The sequence below is a fragment of the Delphinapterus leucas genome, chromosome 3 (assembly GCF_059928025.1).
Source record: "Delphinapterus leucas isolate spDelLeu-1000000601 "Yukka" chromosome 3, BTC_Dleu_Yukka2, whole genome shotgun sequence".
Lineage (NCBI taxonomy): Eukaryota > Metazoa > Chordata > Mammalia > Artiodactyla > Monodontidae > Delphinapterus > Delphinapterus leucas.
Window position 1 is genome coordinate 127,256,010 of NC_143131.1, and position 23,055 is coordinate 127,279,064.

Consider the following 23,055-nt stretch of genomic DNA (forward strand, 5'->3'; position numbering starts at 1 on the left):
GCAGGGAACCCCCTTGCTGCGTGGGAGGTGAGGTGGGACCATCACCAAAGCTCCTGTCAAGGTGAAGAGCCAAGTCTGACCTAGAGGTCCAGCCTCAGCCACAGCCCAGAGCTTCCTGGGTGATCAGTCAGGGGTGGGGAATGGGGGACAGATTCCCTGCCTCTCATCACTGCCTCTGTCCCTTCCTCAGAGCCCCAGCTCCAGATTGGTGGCTTTATTTCGTGTGCCTCTATATTTGATAAGCAGGACCTTGATGAGGTTTGGTGACCTCAGGGCCCAGATGGACTGTCTGCTGGCATAAGCTGTGCTTGAGTCATTTCCCAGGGATGCGCGCTGGGCAGGTTTCCGGGAGCTGAATTTACCCTCTGATTCTCTGCTTTCCTTTTCTCTTCCCTACCCCCAAGCTCCATTTTAGAGTTTCTAACTTCCTTGGCTTCAGGAGGCCGTGGACCAAGATAGAAAGCAAAATAGTTATTCATTCACCAGGCCTCTCCACTCCCCCGCCTCAGCAGAGGCTCAGTGTTGGGGGAGACCTCAGAAGCTCATGACACCGATCCAGGCCCTGGAGCTCCTGCCTGGCTGGGGACTCCTGTGGGTATGTGCACACTGAGTACGCAGGCTCAGTGGCCTAAGGGCCCTGAGAGATGCAGGCAGAATGTGGTAGGGATGCAGAGGAGGGACAGGTGGAGGCAATCAGGGTAGGCTCCATGGGGGAGGCGGCCTCTGAATTGGCCTTTGAAGGATTGGTTGAAGCATGAGTAAAGAAAAATAAAAACCTTAAGAAGGACATAAAATTGAAAGTAAATATTCTCTGATACCCCTTATCCCCAATCAACTCCTTATTCTTTACTCCCCCAAACCCTTGATACTTTCATTTGTGTCCTTCTAGCAATAATCTATGAATATATGAACCATCTCTCCATCTTTCCATCCATCCATCATTTCAAAAAAAATACAAACATGATGATGTAACGTTACCTTCCCCTTTTAACAGCCCAGCTTGGCGACCTTCCCATAGCAACGCACATGGGGGTGGGTGGCTCTGACTCATAGCGTAAGAACACTGATGGTCCTTGCAGGTGGCTGAAAGGGCAGGGGCAAGATGAGAAACCCCTCAGTATGTAGGAAGAGCTTTGGCAGGGGAATGAGGGAAGCAGTATTGCTGAGCAGTTAGGAGCCCAGGCTGACCTTTGGATTTGGAAGATCTGGGGTCGAATCCCGGTTCCGGCATTTACTAGCTGTGTGACCCTGGGCCACTTTCTTCACCTCTCTGAGTTTCAATTTCCCCATCTTCCCAATGGAGCTAATACTACCTCCCTTTGAGACTGTTTGCGACTTTCACTTACCACTCACAGAGGCACCCAGTAAACAAGAACAGCTACCTGTTTTTGCTGTCGTTGAGGTCGTGTGTCAGATGGGGCCCTGACAGGTAGGGCCAGGTGCACGTTGGCTGATTCTGGAGCGATATTTGGAGAGAGGATCTGATTGATCTGAAGCTTAAAATAGCCTGGAAGTGCAAGAACAACAATAAATAAATGGGTTCCGGATGCTTTTAAATCTTGGCATTTCCTGATCTCAGCTCAGCTGGTCCAGACAGCTTCATCAGTGTTTACTGCCGAGGCCAGCAGCGCACGCCTCCCCTGGCCATAGCCCAAAGCTGCTTTCAAGAAAATCAGATCTAGAAACGTTTGGATCTCTGGCACCAGTCCTGCAAGTCAGGGATGGAGGTTGAGGATCAGGGAGCACTGGGGTTTGTCCTGTGTGTAATATGGAGAGTTAGGGCCTAGGGGATGAGGTGAGAGGGAAGGTGGGACTTGGATAGGTGGGTGAGATGGTTGCCAGAGAATGAGGTTATTCACTTACTCTCCTTGTTTATTAAGCACTTACTATGTGCCAGGTGCCAGGGATACATTGGTGAGCACTAATACATGCCCATGCAAATAAATTACCAACTGTGATAAGCTCTGAAGGAAGGCTCAGGACCTACAGAAGGTACAACCAGGCTCCTTGTGTGGTCTGCATGGCTCAAGGAAAGCTCGAGGAGGTAAAGAGTGAAGGGTACGGTACGAGATAACTGGACAAAGGATCTATGTGTGGGATGATGTTCCAGGCAGAGGGAACAGCACATGCAAAGGTCCTATGGGGGAAGAGATCCTGGCAAGTGCCAGGGGTGGAGAGAAGGCCAGTGGGGCTTAAAGTTGGGGAGATGGTGGGTAAATGCTAAGAAATGATTCCGGATAGGTAGACAGAAGCCAGATCACGCAGAACATTACAGGCCTCCTGAAGGGTTTTGCTCTTTATCTGGGAGGAATTGGGGGCAAGCAGGATTTTAAACAGGGTCCAGTAGTGTCAGATCTGCATCTTGAGAACTTGGCTATGGCTGTGCTGTGTCCAGCAGCCTGGAGGGGGCTGGTGTGAAAGCAGGAAGCCGTGGCTGCCAATAAATTGTGAGTTGACGGTGTTGTGGACTGGGTCAGTCTGAGCTTGAAGGGGTTAACGCAGTGACTGAGTGTAGAGGAAGTTTGAGAAGCCCAGAGGGCTGCTTCTATTCCAGCAGTTGCTTCAGGTCTCCTGTGTAATAATCTCAGGAATGGCCGTTATGTTTTGAGCACTTACTTTGCACCAGACACAATGCAAGCTCTTCTCATTAAATCCTCGTTAAGAACCCTAAGGCTATTATTACTATCTCCCATTTTACTGAGGCCCAGAGAGGTTAAATCACACAGCTCAGCCCCCCATTGTCCAGCTCCTCTGGGTTGACAGTCCCTTGGATTGGTGTCCTCCAGCCAAGTTTGACCCTTCTCAGGGCTCAGCCTGAGCCCCCAGCTTCTGTCTGGTTGCTCCAGTGACCCTTGGCGCTGTGTCCACCCTGGCCACAAGAACTGTTTCAGAGCTGGGCTGGAAAGGCAGTGTGTGACCTGTGGGGACACAGCCCAGTGGCCCTTGCTCCTCCATCCTCAGCCCTTTGGCTTCTGACATGAGCTGAAACGGCTGTGTCTCGGGGTTTCACATGTTCATCTGCCTCTTGGGGATTCAGATGATCTCTGCTGCTTGTCTCTCTTTTGCTTCTTTATTTCCTCTGCTCTCCTCCTTTCCCTTTGCTCCCACCCCGTCCCCATCTGTTGCTGCCCCATGGGGGTCTTTTCCTTGCCTCCCAGATGTACAGGCAGGACTTGGAATGGAAGCAGAGGCCTTCTTCCTTCTGGCCTTTCAGGAAGGAAAGAAACTAGCAATCTGGGCAGCTGTTACCTGCCGGGCACTGGGCTGGACTGTTGGCATGTGTGATCTTACGTAACGCTCACAGCAGTCCCGTGAAGTGTACACATTATTATCTTTACTCTACAGATGCAGACGCTGGGGCTTGAAGGATCTAGGTGCTGAACCAAAGCTCACATGTTACAATTGGTCTTCTGATTTAAAATTTTTTGTTCCCCAAACTTTAATGTGCCTACGAATCACCTAGGGATCTTATTAAAGGGCAGATTCTGATTCAGGAAGATTCAGCCTGAGATTCTGCAGAATGGAACAAGCTCCAGGCCCGGCTGATGCGGCTGGTCTGTGGACCGCTCTTTGAGTGGCAGAGTGAGGGGCTAGCAGATCTCCCACATGTCCTCCCATGACTCCATTGCAGACACACACCATGTGACGTGTCCCTCGGTGATCATCATCTCCATCTCCACCATCTTTCCCCCTTGTTAGGGATTGCTGAGGGATGGGGCACCTGAGGGTTTGCTACCATGCCCAGGATGTCACAGGCTGACCCTGCATGTCCTGAAGCCCCAGCTGACTGGTCTCCAAGCCTGCCCAGTTTGGGAATATAGGGAAACTGAGGCTCAGAGAAGTAGAGGGACTCGTCCAAGTTCCCCACTGCCAGTAGTGCAGAGAGTTCAAGGTTGTGCCTCCTAATCAGTGATATTTTTGCTTCAACTGAGTCAGAGGTCTGGGAGATTTAGTCCTGTTCCTCTCTTTAACTCGCTTAGTGACTTTAGGCAAGTTACTTCCCCCCTATGAACCTCAGCTCCCCCATCAGAAAAATGGCTTAACCTCTGCCCAGTTGTGAGGATCAAATGGGAGAAGGTCTAGTTTACAGGCATAAAAGATTTTTATGAGCCCCAGGATTCCTAATCCTGGCAGGGTGGAAGGAACCTAGTAGGTCGGAGATGTCGGTTCAGGTGGCACTTACGTGCAGGGGTGATGGGAACTTCACTCCCTGAAAGATCTCACTGTTCTCTCCTGGAGAGCTCCCCACTTCCTGCCTGTTTCTCTGCAAGCTGGGGTGATACCCAAGCATCGTCAGATGGTGTCCATTTCCTAGCTCAGATGCCTGCTATTCCACTGTTAGGGCCCTGGCTTTGGTTGAGGAGCCAGTGGCAATATCACCCTGTGGGCCACCTCCCTGTTACTTAAGAAGAAGGGAATGGAAAGATATGATTTGTTTGACACAAATTCGCTTTACATGTCCAGTGAACATACTTCTACATGAGGCAGGTTCACTGTGGCTGGAGGGAGCCAGTGCCTCAGGCATGGGGGGCGTGAGTGAGTGGGCCCTCACTGACCACATGACCAGGGAGGGCCTGCTGGGGCCAGAGAGAATCTGTTTCCCACCAGCTTCATCTGGGAGCCCATGGGTCTGGGTTTCTCATCATCTGACCACTGTGAAATTTATTTCCTTAAGGGAATAAATGGATGCAGAAGGACACACCCCCGCGGCCCGCCACCCCCCCCCCCCCCAGAAAAGGCGGGTGCGTGAGAGGGAGAGCTTGCAAGCCTCACAGCAGTGTGACGCAGAGATGCCTAAACTGAACTGGGAAACCGGAGCTCTACTCCCCCGGCCCACCTCCACTCATCCCACAAAGATTTAGTGAGCACCTACTCTGTGCCAGACACTGTTCCAGGCACTGGGATTCAACAGAGGACAAGTCTGGACCACTGCTGTCATGCAGCTGGTATTCTGGAGGGGAGACAGACAGTCCCTGGGTTCATGCTGTGGATAACACATGGGGACATAACCCATAGTGTTCAGGGGGTTGAGTGTTGGGGAAGGCCTCTCTCACTGAGACCCAGTGCTGGATAAGTGGCCTAGGACCAGGCAGGAAGTGTCCCAGGTGGAGACCCCAAGCCGAGAGAGTTTTGTTCCAGGAGAAGAAGGCTGCTGTGTCTGCAGCGTTGGGAGGATGGGAGGGCCCAGGAAATGGTAGGAGAGGCGGCAGGCCCAGGCCGCGCCAGGCCGCGCCAGGCCTCACAGGCCCGGTGAGGACTTTGGGGTTTTGTCAAGGGCAGTGACAAGTCAAGGCTTGTAAGCAGGCGAGTGAGCGACGGCCCCTAGTCTCAGCTACGCCTCCAACATCCTGGGGATGGTGGACGAGACCCAGCTTCGGCTCTCTCTTCCGTGGTCTACACACGTTGTTACCTGGGCTTGCTGAGCCCATAAAGACTCTCAAACATTCATATTCTGCTTAGCAACATCACGTTACCTCACTGCGTCTCAGCTTCTTCATCTGTAAAATGGGGAAATACCCACATTGCTGGGCTCTGAGTGGTGGATACCACTTACTTGGGAAGTGGCTTCTTCCTCTGAGGATTCAAATGAAGTCCGTAGAGCCCTTAAATTGCTGATGAAATAGCGTGTATGAACAATAGGTAAGAGTGTGTGGGTATGGGAAAATATAGAATTCCGTGCAAAATAGAATGTCATCGTATTTCTAACATTTAAGAAAGAAACAGAAATTTGGTTTTTGCCAGGCTTATAATGTTGAATTCACTCAGGTTAAATAGGAGTAGGATGGGTTGCCACTGTATGGTTTTTAGTTAATAAAAATGGAAAACCTAATTAATGAACTCCCTCATAACCCCTCCCACTTCAAAGCCCAGGGTGCTGGTGGGCTGCGGGGGTGGAGAGCGTGCAGGGGGTTCCCCAGGGAGCCCAGCACGGGAACCACAGGACCAGATGGGCCGTGAGGCCCCTCCCAGCTCCCACGCTGTGCAGCGGCCCCAGCGGGGGCAGTTGTGGGTTGAGCGTTGCTGAGTCATCTCTCCCTCGGCGGGTTGTGTGTACTGGCTGACAAGCCGAGGCTGGTGTGCTGGTGGCTGAGCCCTGGCCTGGGTCCTTGGGAAGCTGACTTTAGCCCCTGCCCACTGGGCTGGGGGTTTCTCAGCTACCCTCTGCTCCTCCATCCACCCCGTGGTCCCCTCTCTGCTCGAACCCCCGGGAGCCGGCCACCTTGGGGCTGCCCTTCCTGAGTGGGAGTGATGCTCCACGGGCTCCCCGGCACGACTGCCGTCAGCCCTGGGCAGCGTGGGGCTGGAGATGTGAGCCGGCACCTTGCTGGCCCGATGGGCGTGACATTTCCTCAAATGCCATGAAGGGGCTGCCTGACCTTCACTCTCATGCCAGGACCCTCTTTCTGCCTCTTTCTGCGTTATTTATAACAGTGTTTAACAGGCAAAAGGGCTTCTCAGCTGAGCCCTGGCCCAGCTCCCGCCCCCGTGTCTCCTGCCAGCCACAGCAAGAGACACATAAATAGAACCAAAGAACATGGAGACCGTAGGACCCTGGAGAACACCTCCAGAAGGAGTGTGCCGGGCACTTTATTTTAGGACTCCGGGACTTTTAAAATTTATTTTTATTTTTTTGTGGTAAAATATACATAACATAAAATTGGCCATTTTATAGTGTACAATTTAGTGGCATTAAGTACATTCATGATTTTGTACAAACGTCACCACTATCTATTCCCAGGCATTTCTTCATGCGTCTCACACCTGAGGTTGGCTGACACGTGCCAGTCCCTCTTGCCCTGCCCCTTGGGCATATTCTGATTTTGAGGGAACCCCGCAAAATGAGACGGGGAAAGGAAAGCGCCTGTTAGGTTATGATCCCGCAGCATGATTAGGGAGTTGGGGTCCCCCCATTCAGCTGCGTGAAATGGGTGCTTTCCCAGGGCTAGCTGTAGCCTTCTGCCTTCCTTCCTGTTCAGTAAAGGCATTGGAATGGGAGGGGAGATCCTACTTGCTGACAGAACCGTGAATCAGCTCTAATCTCTTTTCTTAAAGTAAAACCTAATCATTTAGCAAACTTCACTCCTTTCATTATAAATCAGGCAAGTGTGTTGCAACTCATCTCAAAGCTGAATGCTACTTACCATTGTGATGGACCATTTACTACCTTTGATAAAAATGTAATAACAGTTCCTCACATACAGCCAGCACTTTAGAGTTTTCCTACTTTCCCATCCCAAATGCCTCACTGGACAAGACTGGGACAGTTCCACAGCTACCCTAGGGTCGTGTGCTCCATTGTAGAGATGTGGAAACTGAGGCCCCAGGGAGAAGGGGTGTAGGACAGGATCTGATCTCATTTCAGTCACCTGAACATACAGTAACTCTTTCACCCTCATTCCACCCAGGTGGGGATTAGGGTGAGGCAAAGGAGACATTTGGTTCAGACACAAAATTTAAGGAGATGCCAACAAGCTCAGTCATCAAGATAAATCATATTTTAATGCAACATTTGTATATGTTGTAATAGTTAATATGTTGATAGTCAATGCCAAAGTATCCATTTTGAACTCACCACATCTTTAAATAAAGGAGGGAAGAGTGCCATGCAGAGCCAAGTAGTCACCTGAAGCAAAAGGAAAAATCAGTACCACTGACCTTGTCTTTATTTAGAATTTTGATATGTTGCTCATCATGGATTTTTAGGGGGCATTAATTTTGATTGTTTTCACAATATTGCATTAAATATGATCTGTCTTGATTGCTGAATTTTTTGGTGCCCAAGGCTGGTACCCTCACCTCAGCCTAATCCCAGCCCTGATTCTAGCTTCCAATGTCTGTGCACTCCTGTGACAGAGGACCCCCCTCCCAGGGTCCCCAGGCCTCAAGTCGTCATATGCCAGAGCCTTTCAACCACTGTAGAGGGTGGCATTTGATCCCTGCAGTCTATTTTTGTGCCTGCCCTTCAGCGACTAATAAAATGTTGCTCTGGGTAGAGCTGATGTGTTGAAATGGTGAGTGTCAATGTCAGGTGGTTTGTGTGATCGTATATCTTCATTCTTGACCTCTCAGAGGGGCCTGGAACCAGGAAAGAAAAGGAGCTCTCGACGCTTTTGCCCCCACAGAGTTGGACAAAAACTCAAAATCGTTGTCGAATAACTGAGGCTGCCAGGGAATTTGGCCTTGTCTTGGGACTGTACGGAGAAAATGTCCATGTTGCAGTCTCTTGCTCTTGTGTACCACCCTTTCCAGTTTACAGGACACTTCCACATGGATCTCATTTTGTTTATTGAGCAGCTACTATATGTTGGGCATTGTGCTAGGCGCTGGGAAACAGCGGGGAACAAAGACAGACACCGCCTCTGCCCGCATGGAACTCATAGCTGGGGGAGGTGACAATACACAAGTAGATAAGTGAAAAAGGGGGAAGAGCTCTGAAGAGGGAGGGACGCTGGTGATGGTTGCACAACGGTGTGAATATACTTACTGCCACTGAATTGCCTAATTAAAAATGGTTAAAATGGAAGATTTTATATTATGTGTATTTCACCACAATTAAAAAAAAATACCGGCAAAGGGGGGAGGGGATATCAGAAAGTGAAACGTGTTAACTGAGGGACTTAGAGCAGGTGATGGGAGCGAGATGGGCAGCCACTTTAGGATACAGTGGTCAGCAAGGCTCACCTCAGAGGGACATTTAATCTGGGATGGGGCTGATAAGAAAGGACCAGCCATGCGCAGAAGAAAGATAGAGGAGGCATCCCAGGCCGAGGGAACTGCCAGCACAGAGGCCCCAGGGTGGAAACTCAAGCCACACAGCAGTTCCATGAGGGAGGCTGGTCCCTGGAGATGGAAAGGGACTGTTAACCAGTCTTAACAGCAGGTGGATACCTGCACACGCTTCGCAGTTCACAAAGCGCTTTTCCTGCCGCTCTCCTGTGAATTGAAGAGGCCCTTGAATTCAAGTGCATAAAATTGACAGCAATTGTAGGCGAACACAGTGTGCGGACGACACTGCCCCTGAAACACCTTCACTCACTCTCGCTCACTCGTGTCACAGAATATACTTCACCCTTTTACTGTTTTAAAATAAACGAAAGCACCACCTTCCTGGGCCAGGGGCAGCCTGTGTTGGCTGACAGGTGCCAGGATCTGTGCAGCCACAGTGGGGTGCAGGGGTGTGGGGCGCCAATGGTGCCCTCTTAGACCTCAGTGCCCACCACCTGCCAAGACAGCCAGGAGCTGCTCCACCCCAGGTAACCTGGCCCAGGCACAGCTCTGAGAGACCTTAGGGATTTCTGTTGGATAAGGGGCTGCTTGCAGGCAACAGGGAGGAGGAAAGGAGATGCCCAAGATAACACCTGTCCCAGGAGACTGTCTGCCTCAGTGTCCTTATCTGCAAAATAAGAGAGTCATCTCTAGAAGTATTTCCACAGCCTCTTCCAGTGCCAAAAGCCCCAGTTCTGTCTTCTGGGAGTCCACTGTAAGGATTTATTTCCTATACAATGCAAGCTGCAATCCATGTCCAATAGCCACCTTATCCGATGACAAGCAGGAACTACAGCTGGGGGTTGGTGGGGTGGGTGGAGGGCTGGAGAGGGGAATTCCTCGGAAAAAGTCAGTGAGAGTACGAAATCATAAAACGTAATACCTAACGTTGTTGTTTAATGAAGCCATATGGCATGCACATTCATTATTGCCAGCCTTTTGCTCTAGGACTGCTTGTGCTGCCGACGCTGAAATCCCAAGCGCTCTCTCCTGCCTGGTCCACACCCACGCTGCCAGGGCTCCTATTTCCAGATTGGGAATTCACTCAGTTGGATTAAGAATTTAGACTCAAGCAATCTAAGTGCAGAATCCTTCAGATTCTTGCCAGTGCCTCCCTAATCTTTCACTGTTAGCTCACCCACACATAATTTGACAGCAGGGTTTTTGTATGTTTTTTTTTTAAAAAAAACAGCTCAACTTTATTGAGTCCTTCCACAGCCTTCAACTTAGTTGCCGTCGCATTCTCTTCTTTTATACTCATATTTTCTGTTGATGAACCATTCATTAGAGTTGGTAATTATTGGAATTCCCTGGTGGTCCAGTGGTTAGGACTCTGCAGGGGGCATGGGTTCAATCTCTGGTTGGAGAGCTAGGATGCTGCAGGCGGCGTGAGCCCCCCTCCCAAAAAAAAAAAAAAAAAACTTTGTAATTATAGTAACAAATGGGTTTGGGAAGAAACACAAATGACATTGAACAAACAACCCAGCTGCTGGAGATGACCTGGAGGGTTGTCTCTGAGACTCTGGGGCGCCTTGGGCCTTAGTAATGTGTGTTGTTACAGGAGGGGATGAAGAGTGTTGGTTAACCCGGGCGGTTGCTTAGGGGAGTGTTTGTTGTACCAAAGGCCTGAGAGGGCCTGGTAAGGATTAGGTTTGGTGGCAAGTAACAGAAAACTGCCCAAAATGTTGAAGACTTTGACAGGCTCCACGTTGAGTCCTCCCTCATGTCCTGAGGTGGATATCCCAGGGCCGATTGGCACTTAGAAATATCAGGGACCCCACTTCCCCCATCCTATTGCCTCGCCTACCAAGAAGAGCTGCCTTCCCAAGGTCACTGGTAACTGGTCGTCCTCCCGGCCTGGCCTTGTAGTCCAGTTCTGAGCACTGGACCCATTTTGCTCTCTGGGCTGGAGGACCCACTCTTGCCAGGCCTGGTGACCTTCTGTCAGATCACCTTACGCTAAGCCCTGAGCGGGTAGCTGCGTAGCTGGGGCTTGAGGCCCCGCTGAAAAGCGCTGAGCATCACTGAGTTTCTGCTCGGCAGGCCTGGGGCCAGATGCTCCTGCGTGGAAAGGGCCTCCATGATGTTCTGAGACACTTAGCCTTGAGTGTTTTGGCGGGAGATCCTTTCAATGGTCTGATTTATCTTTAAGCTCAGGGTGTTTTGTTCTTTTAGGCTGAGCTCAGAGCCCCTGTGTTTTCTACTTATTCTTCCTGGAGCTTAATTTTGTGTCTGTGACTCCTGAGTCTTACGAGGATGCTGTAGTATTTCTTTGAGGTCTAAAAATCAATTACTCTTCCTACTGTTCTCCTGGAAGCATCTTCAGGAGTTTTGTACTAATTTGGAAGACAGTGGAAAGCTTAGGTTTTTTTTTTTTGGATGTAAGAGAGATGAATCAGTCATAACTTTTTCATTGATAGGTGACAAACTCCAGCAGGTACATAATCTGGAAAGGGACCTTATTCACTCACATAATTGTGGAGTACAGGAAATAGACTGGCTTCAGGCACATTTGTATCCAAGTGTTTAAATTATTTTTATCCGGAATACATCTCTCTTTGCTTCTTCTTTTTTTTTTTTTTTTTTTTTTTTTTGCTGTACACGTGCCTCTCACTGTTGTGGCCCCTCCCGTTGCGGAGCACAGGCTCCAGACTCACAGGCTCAGTGGCCATGGCTCACGGGCCCAGCCACTGCGTGGCATGTGGGATCTTCCCGGACCGGGGCACGAACCCGTGTCCCCTGCATCGGCAGGCGGACTCGCAACCACTGCGCCACCAGGGAAGCCCTCTCTTTGCTTCTTGACTCTGCATTCCCCGTGCTGGCTTCATTCTTGGGCAGGCTTTTCCCAGGTGGAAGCAAAGATGGCTCGCAGCATCTCCAGAATTAAATTCAACCAGCTGAGCACCCTTGTCCACACGCTCCAGCACATTCCTGGTGTTCACTCTGACCCACCCCTGTGAACCAGTTGCTGTGGTCACTGGATGAGACCCTTTAATTGGCCAGACTGTGCTTACCTGGACCGCCTGGATTCGGGGGAGGGATGACTTCCCCAAGGAGATCAGTGGGCTGCCACCATTAGGAAGGGGAATGGGTGGGAGGCCAGCCAAATAACAGACATAGGAGGAGAAAAAGGAAAACATCTGTATAATGAAATGGCTTTGTGGGGACATCATGAATACTTACTTCACTTCCTTCCTAGAAGGCAAGTAGAGGTACAGGGTCATAGGTCTAGAGCAGGCTGGGTCTAATGAATCAGCAGTGGCTGGTAAGGCTCTGGGTTGCGAAGGCTCGGGGCTCAGTGGGAGGTAGAGCCGTGTTTGGTATCCGCCAAGTTAGGGAGGCGGGAAAGGTGAGCCCAGTGCCAGGTACCTACCACCCTATCAGATCTCATGCCCAGGCCAGTCTGGGCATTCCTAACAGTAATTTAAAGGGAAAACTTGCCCCAGACCATCAAATACAACTTCTTGTCAGCGAAGGATGCTTTGTAGGGCAGTACTTAGGGCATCCAAGATGTCAGTAAAGAAGTGTATGAGGCCTGGGTGGGAGCCCTGCTCCCACCCTCCAGGGCAGGCCTGGAGAGAGCCAGCGTGGTCTGACTGTTAGGGCAAGATCACCCGCCAAGAGAAACCACGAGCGATGGTAACACTGGAATGGGGGCTGGTGGAGGTTGAAGGAACATAGGATTGAGGGCATCCGCGGGTTTAGGACTGAGCAGATGGGTCATGAAGCACTGACCCTCTGAGATGTCCTGCTTTCCCATCAGTCAAGTGGGGACGTTGACCACTGCCTACTTCCCGCATCTTGGGAAGGTACCAGTGAGACCATAGCTGTGAACATCACTTGAATGTCAGCTATAAATGCTGTATCAGTGACCACCATTCACGGGGTGTCTGACATGTGCCAGGCTCCTGACCTGTGATGTTTTATCTTTCTAAGAACACCGTGAGATAGGATTCTTTTTTATTATCCCCATTTTGTCAATAGAAACTAAGCCGGCAAAAGTTAGGTTCCTGACCACAAATGATTAACGTTAGTAGCCAAGCCAGGCCTAGCCCTTTATCCTTCTTCTCTAGGCCTCCTTCCATTTCAATACAGACCTTCTCTCTGCGTCTTTGTCTCTCCCTCTGTAAATTCATTTATTTATTCTACCTAAATACTTACCCCAAGCCTATGTGGATCACAGAAACTGGATAAGTGCAGTACGGAATTGTACTTGCAAATGCTTGCGCAAGAGGGGTCCATAGGGTCTTTGTGTTTGATGGTCTGTTTTCCAGAGGGGGCAGTGAGAACCCGAGAGAGGAGGTGACCCACTGAAGGATGCATAGTGAGTGCGGGCAGGCCCAGAACCCAAGTTCTGTTAGTGCAGCCCCCCCTCCCCCTCTCCTGCTTCCTTCCACTCAGTAAGTCTGAGAATGTGCTCTGGGTCAGGCACTAAGCTAGGTGATTTGCTGATTGTAGTCAGTAAAGCGGAGCCACCAATTTTTCCTGAAGATGCGTTCTTTCTTAAACAGGGAATCGATCTGCGACAAGATACCCAGGCTTCCAGTGAAGCAACTTAGAATCTGGATGAAACACCATTAATCCACTGCCGGGGCGTTTTATCTCCCTGGCTTGGGGCAGCTACAGCCCGTTCAGATCAGCAGTGTGGTGTCCCTGGAGGAATGGATACAGAAGGTTCTGCAACCAGAGGGGGGTGTCCCGAGCGTGTCAGGGGTGTGAGCAGACTGGTGGTGGGGACCACAGGGGCCTGTGCATGCGGGGCTGGTGCACAATGCAGCACATGTGGCCCCAGGCCTGTCCCTGCTCAGCTACAGACTAGCCCTGTGACTTGGGTCTTTCTCAGACTTTTCCCAAAGCTCCATCTCCCCATCCATAAATGGGAATAAATGGTCTTAAACGTTCCTTCTCACGTTCAGAAGCAGGATGTCGGGCAATGGCACAGGCTTTGTTAGGGAGCCAGGAGACCTGGGGTTTGAATCTCAGCTTTACCTTTCTGGGACCCTGGGTGCTATGGGTTGAATTGTGTCCTCCATACAAAGGTATCTTGGCATCCTAAGCCCCAGTACCTCAGAATGCGACCTTATTTGGAGATAGGGTCTTTACAGAGGCAATCAAGTTAAAATGAGGTCATTAGGGTGGGCCTAATCTAAGGGGAAATTTGGACAGAGACAGGCACATGTAGAGGGAAAGGAACGGGAAGAGACACAGGGACAAGATGCCATCCACTAGCCAACCAGAGAGGCCTCAGAAGGAGCCAACCCTGCCAGCATCTTGATCTCAGACTTCTAGCCTCCAGAACTGGGAGGAAAAATATTTCTGTTGTTTAAGCCACACTGTCTGTGGTGCTCTTTTACGACAGCCCTGGCAAACTAATACAAGTGACTGGACTGAGTTTCCTGATTAGTAACATGGGGACAGTGACCCCTGCCCTGTAGCGTCGTTACAAGAATCTGCTGAGAGGATGTATATAAGACACTTAGTGTGGCCCTTGGCATATAGAAAGTGCTCAGTAATAGCAGTGACTTAGCCTGTGCTGTGACCCCCCTACCTCCCATTCCATGGGTGGGTCCTGCTGGGGCTGCCCAGTACAGAACAGGAAGGCCTCAAGTCAGACCTTTCAAAAGAGAGCTGGGTCACCCGAGGCACCGCTTCAAAAGCCTCTCTAAATATGGAGAGGGCCAGAGAAATCACTATTAATGCAATGCTTAATGGTTTTTAGCTGGAGAGTGGCCTCAGCCGTAATTGACAAGGCCTTGAAGCTGAGGTTTTTTTTTTTTTTTTTTTTTTTTTGCGGTACGCGGGCCTCTCACTGTTGTGGCCTCTCCCGTTGCGGAGCGCAGGCTCAGCAGCCATGGCTCACGGGTCTAGCCGCTCTGCGGCATGTGGGATCTTCCCGGACCGGGGCACGAACCCGTGTCCCCTGCATCAGCAGGTGGACTCTCAACCACTGCGCCACCAGGGAAGCCCGAGGTTTCTTTATTTTTATGCCCTGGGTACACATTGAGTATGTCAAGCTGCTCTGGCTAATCATTAAGTGCAGTAGTCATGGCCACTTGATGGGCATTTTGTAAAGGAGGTGGCATGGCTTTCATGGGAAGGATGCTCATTGGATAACCCTGAGCAAATCCATTATCCTCCTTGGGCCTCAGTTTCCATAGGTGCAAAGTGAAGTAGGTAGACCAACCAGGTCAGGAGTTCTTAGCTGTGTCTGTGAAGGGCTAGAAGTTAAGTCTAAATTCCTTGCACGCACATGCACTGTGCACACATATCCATAACTAGTTCTTGAAGGCGCATCGGTCTCCCGAATTGTCCACAAAGACTTGCATGGACAACCTCTCAGGGCTGCTGGTTCCTGGCTGGTCTGGAATTCTGGAACTCTGATTTAAAAGCTGTTTCTAAGACTCAAAAAGCAAGTCCTGTAGAGGTGGCTGCTCTGAGTTACTAGCACGGGCTGGTTCTAGAACGTATAGAGAGAGCTCCCCAGAGAGCTTATAGCTGGGGCTTTGCTGGCCAGGGAGGCCCTAGCTGCCTAGCATCCTTGTCTGTCTACTTTTGGCCTTCCCTCCTGCTCCACAGGGCCTCGGCGCTGTCCTCCCAGCCCCACCACCTGCTCCTCTCCTGGATGCTACACCGGCCTAACCCATCTGCCTGCTTCCCACCCCCATCACACTTAGCGCAAAACCCAAATCCCTTCAATCCCTACCTGATCCGGCCTCCACCCGCCTCTCTGAAGGCATCCTCTCCCTCCCCCTACTCTAGGGCTGAGCTGCAGCCTCACTGGCCTTTGGTCAGTACCCCATTCTCTAGGCTTGGTCCCCACCTGGATCTTTGACTTTGCTGGGTCCTCTCTGCCTGGAAGCTTTTTCTCCACATTTTCCACTGCCTGGCTCCTCCTTCAGGTCTCAAACCAGACGTCAGCTCCTCCAGGAAGCCTTTTGTCACCCCGTCTAAGTAGATTCCCCTCCTTCTCTTGTCCTCTATCAGTGCACCTGGTTTGTTTCTTTTGTGGCACTAGCACCATCTGTAATGAAATATTTATGTGTTTTCTTCCCCCACTGAGATGTCGACAAATGAAGGAAAGAACTGAGTCTTTTACATCACAGTGCCTGACTCACAGTAGCACTTAATAAATGCTTGTAGGCCCCTGCTATCATGCACGCCTCAAATTTAAATACTAACAACACCAAGTACTGTGGAACTTGGTGGAACAATAGAAACTCATATGGCTAGTGGGAGTGTGCAATGGCACCACCACTTTGGAGAGCAATTTTGTAGTTTTTTTTTTTGCGGTACGCGGGCCTCTCACTGTTGTGGCCTCTCCCGTTGCAGAGCACAGGCTCCGGACGCGCAGGCTCAGCGGCCATGGCTCACGGGCCTAGCCGCTCCGCGGCATGTGGGATCTTCCCGGACCGGGGCACGAACCCGTGTCCCCTGCATCGGCAGGCGGACTCTCAACCACTGCGCCACCAGGGAAGCCCAATTTTGTAGTTTTTAATCAAGTCACACATACGCTTACCATATGACCCAGCAATTCCACTCCTAGAGATTCACCCAAGAGAAATAAAAACATAGGTCCACACAAAGACTTGTACACACGTACTGTAGGCTTGTTCATCACAGCCAAAAACTAGAAACAAACCAATCATCCGTCTAGAACAGGCAAGACCACTGTACCCCCATAGTCCAACTGGGCAGGGGGAGGTTTGCAGCCCCAGGAGGGGGCTGAGAATCCTCACTGGAGTGACTCAGGACTTAATATTCATGGATGTTGAACACAAGTGGATTGGAGAAAGACCGGGCAGATGGAGGGCAGGTGTGGTCAGGGATGTCCCTGGAGACATACTCTCTGGGCACCGTGCTGCCTGGCCTGAGAGCAGGGACTGACCGCTTGGGAGAACCCAGCCCCGGTGCTGCCTGTGTGTGCAGGATTCTTGCAAAATGCCAATTAAGACATTTGACCCAAATTCGGATAAAAGCCTTTTTCCTGTGTCAAGTTGAGCTAATAATATACATTTATTCATAATTTATGAGGCCTAGTAAGTGGGAACAATTAAGGAAAAGGTCTGGATAAAACCTATTTCTCTTAAGTGTCACACAAGCCTGTCTGTTCTCTAAAGAGGTTCCACCCTCCTTTGCCTGCCATGAAACTCTGTTGTTCTCATTATTTTTAAAAATTTGTTGTCATTACTGCTCGCTACCATTTATTGAGCAACTTACCAAGCCAGGCTACGGCACTGCCTCCTTTAATATTAACTGTATGAGACAGTTGTTGTTCCACCTTACAGATGAGACAGTTGAGCTTCAGAGAGGTGAAGGGACTTGCCTAAGGCATCACAGCTGGCGAATGGGGATTATGATTCAGGTCTGCCAGACCCCAGCGCCTGTGGTGTCCTCTTTCTGTGTTAGCCTCCCCACTCAGGCTGTTTCTGAATCTGCAAGGCAGCCCTTCTGTTGGTAACTGTTAAACTTGGGAGACCAGGGTGAGAAGGTGACCACCTTCTGAGTCCACAGGTCTGGGGTTAGGCCTGAGAATCTGCATTATTTCTTATAGGTTCCCAGGTGGTTCTGCCCCTGCCGGTCCTGGGACCACCCTCTGAGAAGCATCAGTTCGGTCGGTACTGTTACCAGGTCCTCCATGACTCCCTTCTACCCCACCCACCACTGGCAGGTGGGTTTATGGCCTTGTAGACCTTTTCCTGTGTACTGGCACGGTATTCTCATACGTATTATCGTGAGAAGTGTGTAGCTTGAGTCTGTCCCATTCTCTTCACACATGTGGGGTAATATCTTACTTGCTGATATTCTGCAGTTTAGTATTTTATTTAACATGCCATGGAGAACATGCATAACGGCCTCATTCTTTTCAACAGCACTGTTTTATGATATAGGTGATTATAGCTTTACTTAACAATGTCTACTGATGGGTGGTCTTCCACACTTTAGACATTACAAATATTCCTGGGAACATGGGTGAGTGTTCTTCCAAAACACAGCAATCATTCAATGATGTCATCTCTCATTATTATTGCTTTTTGTTGTTTCATTATTCATATAGAGGGGTTGTTGCCTTCCGCAAATCCCCTTTCAGGTGGAAGCAGTTGTATAAAGGAATAGATCTCTATTTATAGGTTGTAATAAAGTTTTCAACAAAATATTTCTGGTAAGAGAATAGAGGTGCTATGCGGGCAGGGCTTTGAGGGGTGTATAGGAGTGCAGAGGAGGTGGGGACGGAGCAGCAGGAAGGGGGATTTGTACTGCCAGGGCCTGACTTAGCTCATGGTAGGTTCGACAGTTGCAAGAGGATGCTGCTTTACATTTCTTGGCCGCTTGGCAAAATCAGGCCTCGGACAAAGGCAGCCACAGGTTCAGACTGGCAGCATCCTGAGTAAGAGGGTCCCTGCTGGGGTCTAACCAAACTCAGCTCTGACCCGCCTTCTTCCTTCCTGTCTCCTCAGGGCGGGGGGTCTGGGGAGGAGCAGCTCTGCGCTGACTTTCCAGAGCTAGACCTCTCCCAGCTGGACGCCAGCGACTTCGACTCGGCCACCTGCTTTGAGGAGCTGCAGTGGCGCCTGGAGAACCCTGAGACCGAAACCAGCCAGTACAGCCCCAACGATCCGGAGCTCTTTCAGGTATGCCCTCCGGAACCTCACTGCCTCTCTCTCCCTCTAAAAGCCCGGCTCTGCCCTGAGCCATCTTCTTCTACACTTGCTCATGCAAAGAAGTCTCCTCATCCACCAAAGCTCTTGGGACCCTGTCTCTTGTCCTGGGTCTACACTTGATCTTGGGCAGCTCTTGCCCCCTTGCCAGGCTGTGTTATCACCCCTGGGAAGTGAGGGCTCGGAAGAGCTGCTCTCTCTATGCCCCCAGTCAGAACTGAGTCCCTCTGTGAGCCAGAGGGGGTTCCAAGGCCTCCCTTCCCTGTATGGCCACAGTGAACTCTCATTCCCACCCTGTGAAGCAGGTGAGATTATTCCCCCATTTTACAGATGAGGAAACTGAGGCTTGAAGAAGTTTAGTCACGGGCCTAGGGTGATTTACCTCGTCGGTAGCTGAACTAGATTTAAACCCAGTTTGCCTGCCTCCTGAGCCAGAGCTTTATAACCATGCTGACACCATAATGGGAATGACTCACATTCTCTGTGGCAGGACTGTCCCTGTTTGTGTATATTAACTCGCTTAATTTTCTCAACAACTCACACACAGGAGTATAGTTATCTCCATTTTTCAGTTGGAGCCTAGAGGTTCTTTAAAAAGAGGCAGTGCCAGGAACCGCAGCGCATATCTATGCATCTGCCTCTGTTCTCAGCTTTGGAGGCACATTTCCTTTAAGAAGGCCTCAAACAGGGGGTAATGTGATGTCTGGGATTTGCATCAGAATAAAGCAATCCCTACATGCATTTGCATTTGTGGGTGTGGGTGCACGGCATGGAGGTAATAAGTGAAATGTGATTGACCACGTTGAAGCTGGGTGATGGGTACGTTTGGACTCATTATTCTTTCCTTGAAATATGCTCCCCTATAAAGATTGGAGGAAGAAGCCATAGCACCCTGTGTCTGTCTGGCAGATGGATGATGGTGATGATAATGTCTGGCAATATAATAATAACAATAGCGACGACAATAATAATAACATACCATGTGCCAAGTCAGTGTGCCAAGAGCACCATCTCAAATAGTACTCCTGACAGATTGTATCATTCCTTCTAGAAATGTTTATGGAGCTCCCTGTATGTGTCAGACACTGTGTTCAACAGTGGACTCTATGGTCTAGAGGGAAGACTGACCCTAGATCAGGTAATACATAAACCAACAGTGGTCACTTGTGACATGGGCACAGTAGGAATAAACCTGGGATGAGAAGAGCATCTAAAGGCTGGGTGGTCAGGAAAGGCCTTTCCGAGGAGCAGATGCTTCGGCTGAAGGAGGAGGAGGAGCCACATGATGAGTGATGATCACAGAGTGGGGAAGCAGGAAAGCTCGCTGTGTTGGGACCCGAAGGGCTGGAGCAGTAGCTAAGGGGAAGGTGCCAGGAAGTAGTTGGGGGGTGGAGGTGGGCTAGGAGGGGCCAGATCATGCAGGCTCTCCCGGGCCATGTTAAGGAGCTGGATTTTTCCCAAGATTATTCTAACCTGTCGGTAGAAAAACTATTAGTAACCCATTTTACAGGTGAGGAAAGTGACGCTCAGAGAGGTTAAGTAACTTGCCCAAGGCCATACAGTTAGGAAGGGTCAGAGTGTAGACTCTAACACAGGACCCCAAACCCCTCGCTGTTGTATAACCTCTTTGCCAACCCTATGACGATCAGCAGGGCTGGGCTCTAATTCTGGCTCTTTCCCAGGACGTCCATTCTTTCTCACAACAATGGGGTTAACTACGCTGTGCTACCTCCTCCCTCAGAGGGGGCCAACTTCCAGGAAATGCTTCCAGGTTATGGAGAGCTGATGAGTGAGAGGGGTTTAGATGCTGCGGGGAGACCATCCCCACCTAAACTGTACAGGCCTCACCTACTCAGAGACTGGCCAGACCCACTAGTAAGCTCCTGCCAAGGTCCTACTATGTGCATGAAATGGTCTCAGACACAAGTCAGCCTTGGTATGGCCCTTGGGCTCTTAGCACAGCAAGGAGGGCAGGAGAATCTTCACAGATGGTTAGTGAGGCAGAACTCTGCCCACCCAGCCCCTCTCCCCTTCATGGCCCGCACTCCACCTCTGCTCCACCCATACACACTGGTGTGCCTCTGCGGTGATTATGTGATTAGTGCCTGATTCCTCCCTGCCCCCCTCCCCCATCATAAACCCCCTGAGCTTGGGGGCTGATACAGCGTTGTGCACTGTTATATCCCCAGGGCTCTGCATGGAGCCCGGCACTTTCTTGGGGCTTAAAAAATATTTATCATATGAATAAATCCTTTGACCCCCCAGCTGTCATGTTAGCCCCTCCTAAGGCAGGTGGTCAGTGACTTCCTCTCTGGGCTCCCATCCTGTGTACGTGCATGCCTGTGACCTTCAGGCTTCGAGCTCCTTGAGGACAAACAGAGTTTTGTTCTTCTGTGGGGCTCTTGTGCATTGAAAAGACTCAATCATATGTGTTGAATGAAGAAACTGATTGTAATAGTTTCCTTCCTGCCAAGGACCAGACACGACCCATTCCAGAGTCCTTGAGCTGGGATACAGGGACCAGAGGTTCTAATACCCCCTCTGCCGCTAACTGGGACAGCGTCCTTATCTGACCAGTGGCAGTCATAGAGCCATGCTGCCTTGTGTCAGAGCCGTGTTCTCACAAGTCAGGTGGTACCATCACTATGGAAACAGACAGAGTGGAGAACAGCCACCCTTACAAGAGTTGACAACTGCTTGGGGGCAGGGACAGTGCCTTCTGTTTCTGTGTGCCCAGAGTCCTAGGGCCAGGGTCACAATAGGCTAAACTTAGTAAGTATTTTTGGAGGAAGCAGGTGTTTGGTTCTATCACCGTGTGCCACGTGGCCTTGGGCTAGTAGCTCCTCACTGTTGGGCCTAAGTTTCCCCAGGTGAGAAATGAGGAACGAGCGTGGATCAGATCAATGATTCTTACTCTGTTGTAGGGAGAGAGTCACTGGGTCCTGTTAGACCCTGAGGACATCTGTGGACCCACCCCCAGAAAAAAGGAAGGGAAGATGGTTTCCGGGATTTCCTGCACCCCAGTTAAGCCCTGGAACGGTAGATGATTTCTGAGTGTTCTTCTGGCCCTGATAGCCTAAATTCTGTCCTGTGTCCTTCCTTCAAGCTCCTCTAGGCACCCGGAATGAAGCGTTCTCCCTCAGGTTTCTTGCAGGTTCCTTTTCCTTCAGCCTAAGAGAGCTCAGGAAGGTTGGGGGTGGAGCAAGTCTATTAATATCCCTTCCTCAGCTGATTAACTCTCCATTAATTTGCACTTTGTTTCTAAGCGGAGCCGGGAGAGCTGAGCTAACGGGCCGGAAGAGGAGAGGGGCGGCTCCCTGTGATGTATTGTCCTAGGGTGCTGATGGCACGATGCCGAGAGCACGAATGGACTTTCTTCCCAGACAGGGTCAGGACCCCCAACCCTGTCTGGCTGTTCCAGAGCTGGAGCAGCCCAGGGAGGGCTGAGGAGAGAGCGGGGAGACCTTCTGTCAGTCATTTTGTTTTTACTCAACCTGTTGGGGCTCCTTGGGGTCTCTGCCATCTGGCATTCCTTTCAGCACCATGCCTGGCACCTAGTAAGTCCTTGACCATCCTCCCCAGCCCCTCCTGCCTTGCTGTGTGACCTTGGCAAGTCTCTTTCCTGGACCTTCATTCCCCCCACCCCCAAAAGAATGGCAAATAGGCTTCCTCATGAGTTCCAACTGAGACGTATCGGCAGTGTTGCCTGGAGGGTTGTGGTCAGAAAGGTGGAAGGGCAGGGTGGGGGGTAGGGATGGGGACAGTAGCACGCAGGCTACATGTTTGACGTCCCTGGTCACTACGTGATCCCTGAAGTCCCTTCCAGCTCTGATAGTTGTGATAATTCAGAATATCTCTGGGCCATGCTTCTCTCCCTGTGAAAGAGGGAACCCTCATTCCATCCAGTGCTGATGACATCATTTCTGAATAACTTCCCTCCAGAATCTGTTTTTTGAGACACTAATCTCAGTCTCTCCCCAGTGGTCAGAGTTCATTGTTTGGTTCACTCATTCTTCCATTCAGCAAATCTGCCTGGAGCCTCCCATGCCCCAGGCACTGAGCTAGACCCGGGAACATTGCACAGAGCCCTTGTGTCACTGCCTCCAAACTGGCCTTCCAAGTAGCCTTTGGAGGGAAGCCAACCAGGGATCCTGTCTTCCCGTTGACCAGAAATCAGCAAGGCTTAGAAGAGGGAAATGACTTGCCCAGGATCACCCTGTCAGTGGCAGAGCTGCTGCCACGGTCAGCCCCAAGAGTGGTCCTTGAGCCCCAGCTCCCAAGATCTTAACTCCCCATCAGGCTGGGCAGATTGCTCTGGGAACACAGGGTTGGGATTCTGGCCTGAGGATGGGGATGAGAGGCTGCCACTTGAGCCCGATTGCATTCCCGAACCAGAGTTATTGGGCCTGGATCTGCCCTTGGACTCCCATCCCCAGGGCCCAGGTCAGGCTCAGCCAGAACCTTTTGACCTTTTCTTTTATTCTTAGCTCTGTTCCAAAATCACAAACACATTTTTTCTCTTCTCCCCATGTCCCCCCTTCGAATTACTCAGCTGCTGCTCCGGCTGCAAGGCCTGGAACAGATTTCATGCAGCCAAAAGGCCGTCACGACAGGCGTATTTCGAATGAACTTC

The 23,055-nt window shown here is 50.6% G+C and overlaps 1 protein-coding gene across 3 annotated transcripts in view; it reads left to right on the forward strand.

The window, feature by feature from the left end:
• Positions 1–23,055, forward strand: part of PPARGC1B (PPARG coactivator 1 beta) — a 115,598-nt gene that overhangs the window by 60,810 nt on the left and 31,733 nt on the right. For 2 of the 3 annotated variants that reach the window (XR_002646909.3, XM_022590086.3), the window contains exon 2: positions 18,222–18,395. Coding sequence is in view for 2 of the 3 variants with exons in the window: in XM_022590086.3 (XP_022445794.3) it covers positions 18,222–18,395 (174 nt within the window). In the remaining variant the exon portion in view is untranslated. Of the gene's footprint in view, positions 1–18,221; positions 18,396–19,473; positions 19,561–23,055 lie in introns of all 3 variants that reach the window. The other variant, XM_089909541.1, reaches the window with a different exon arrangement.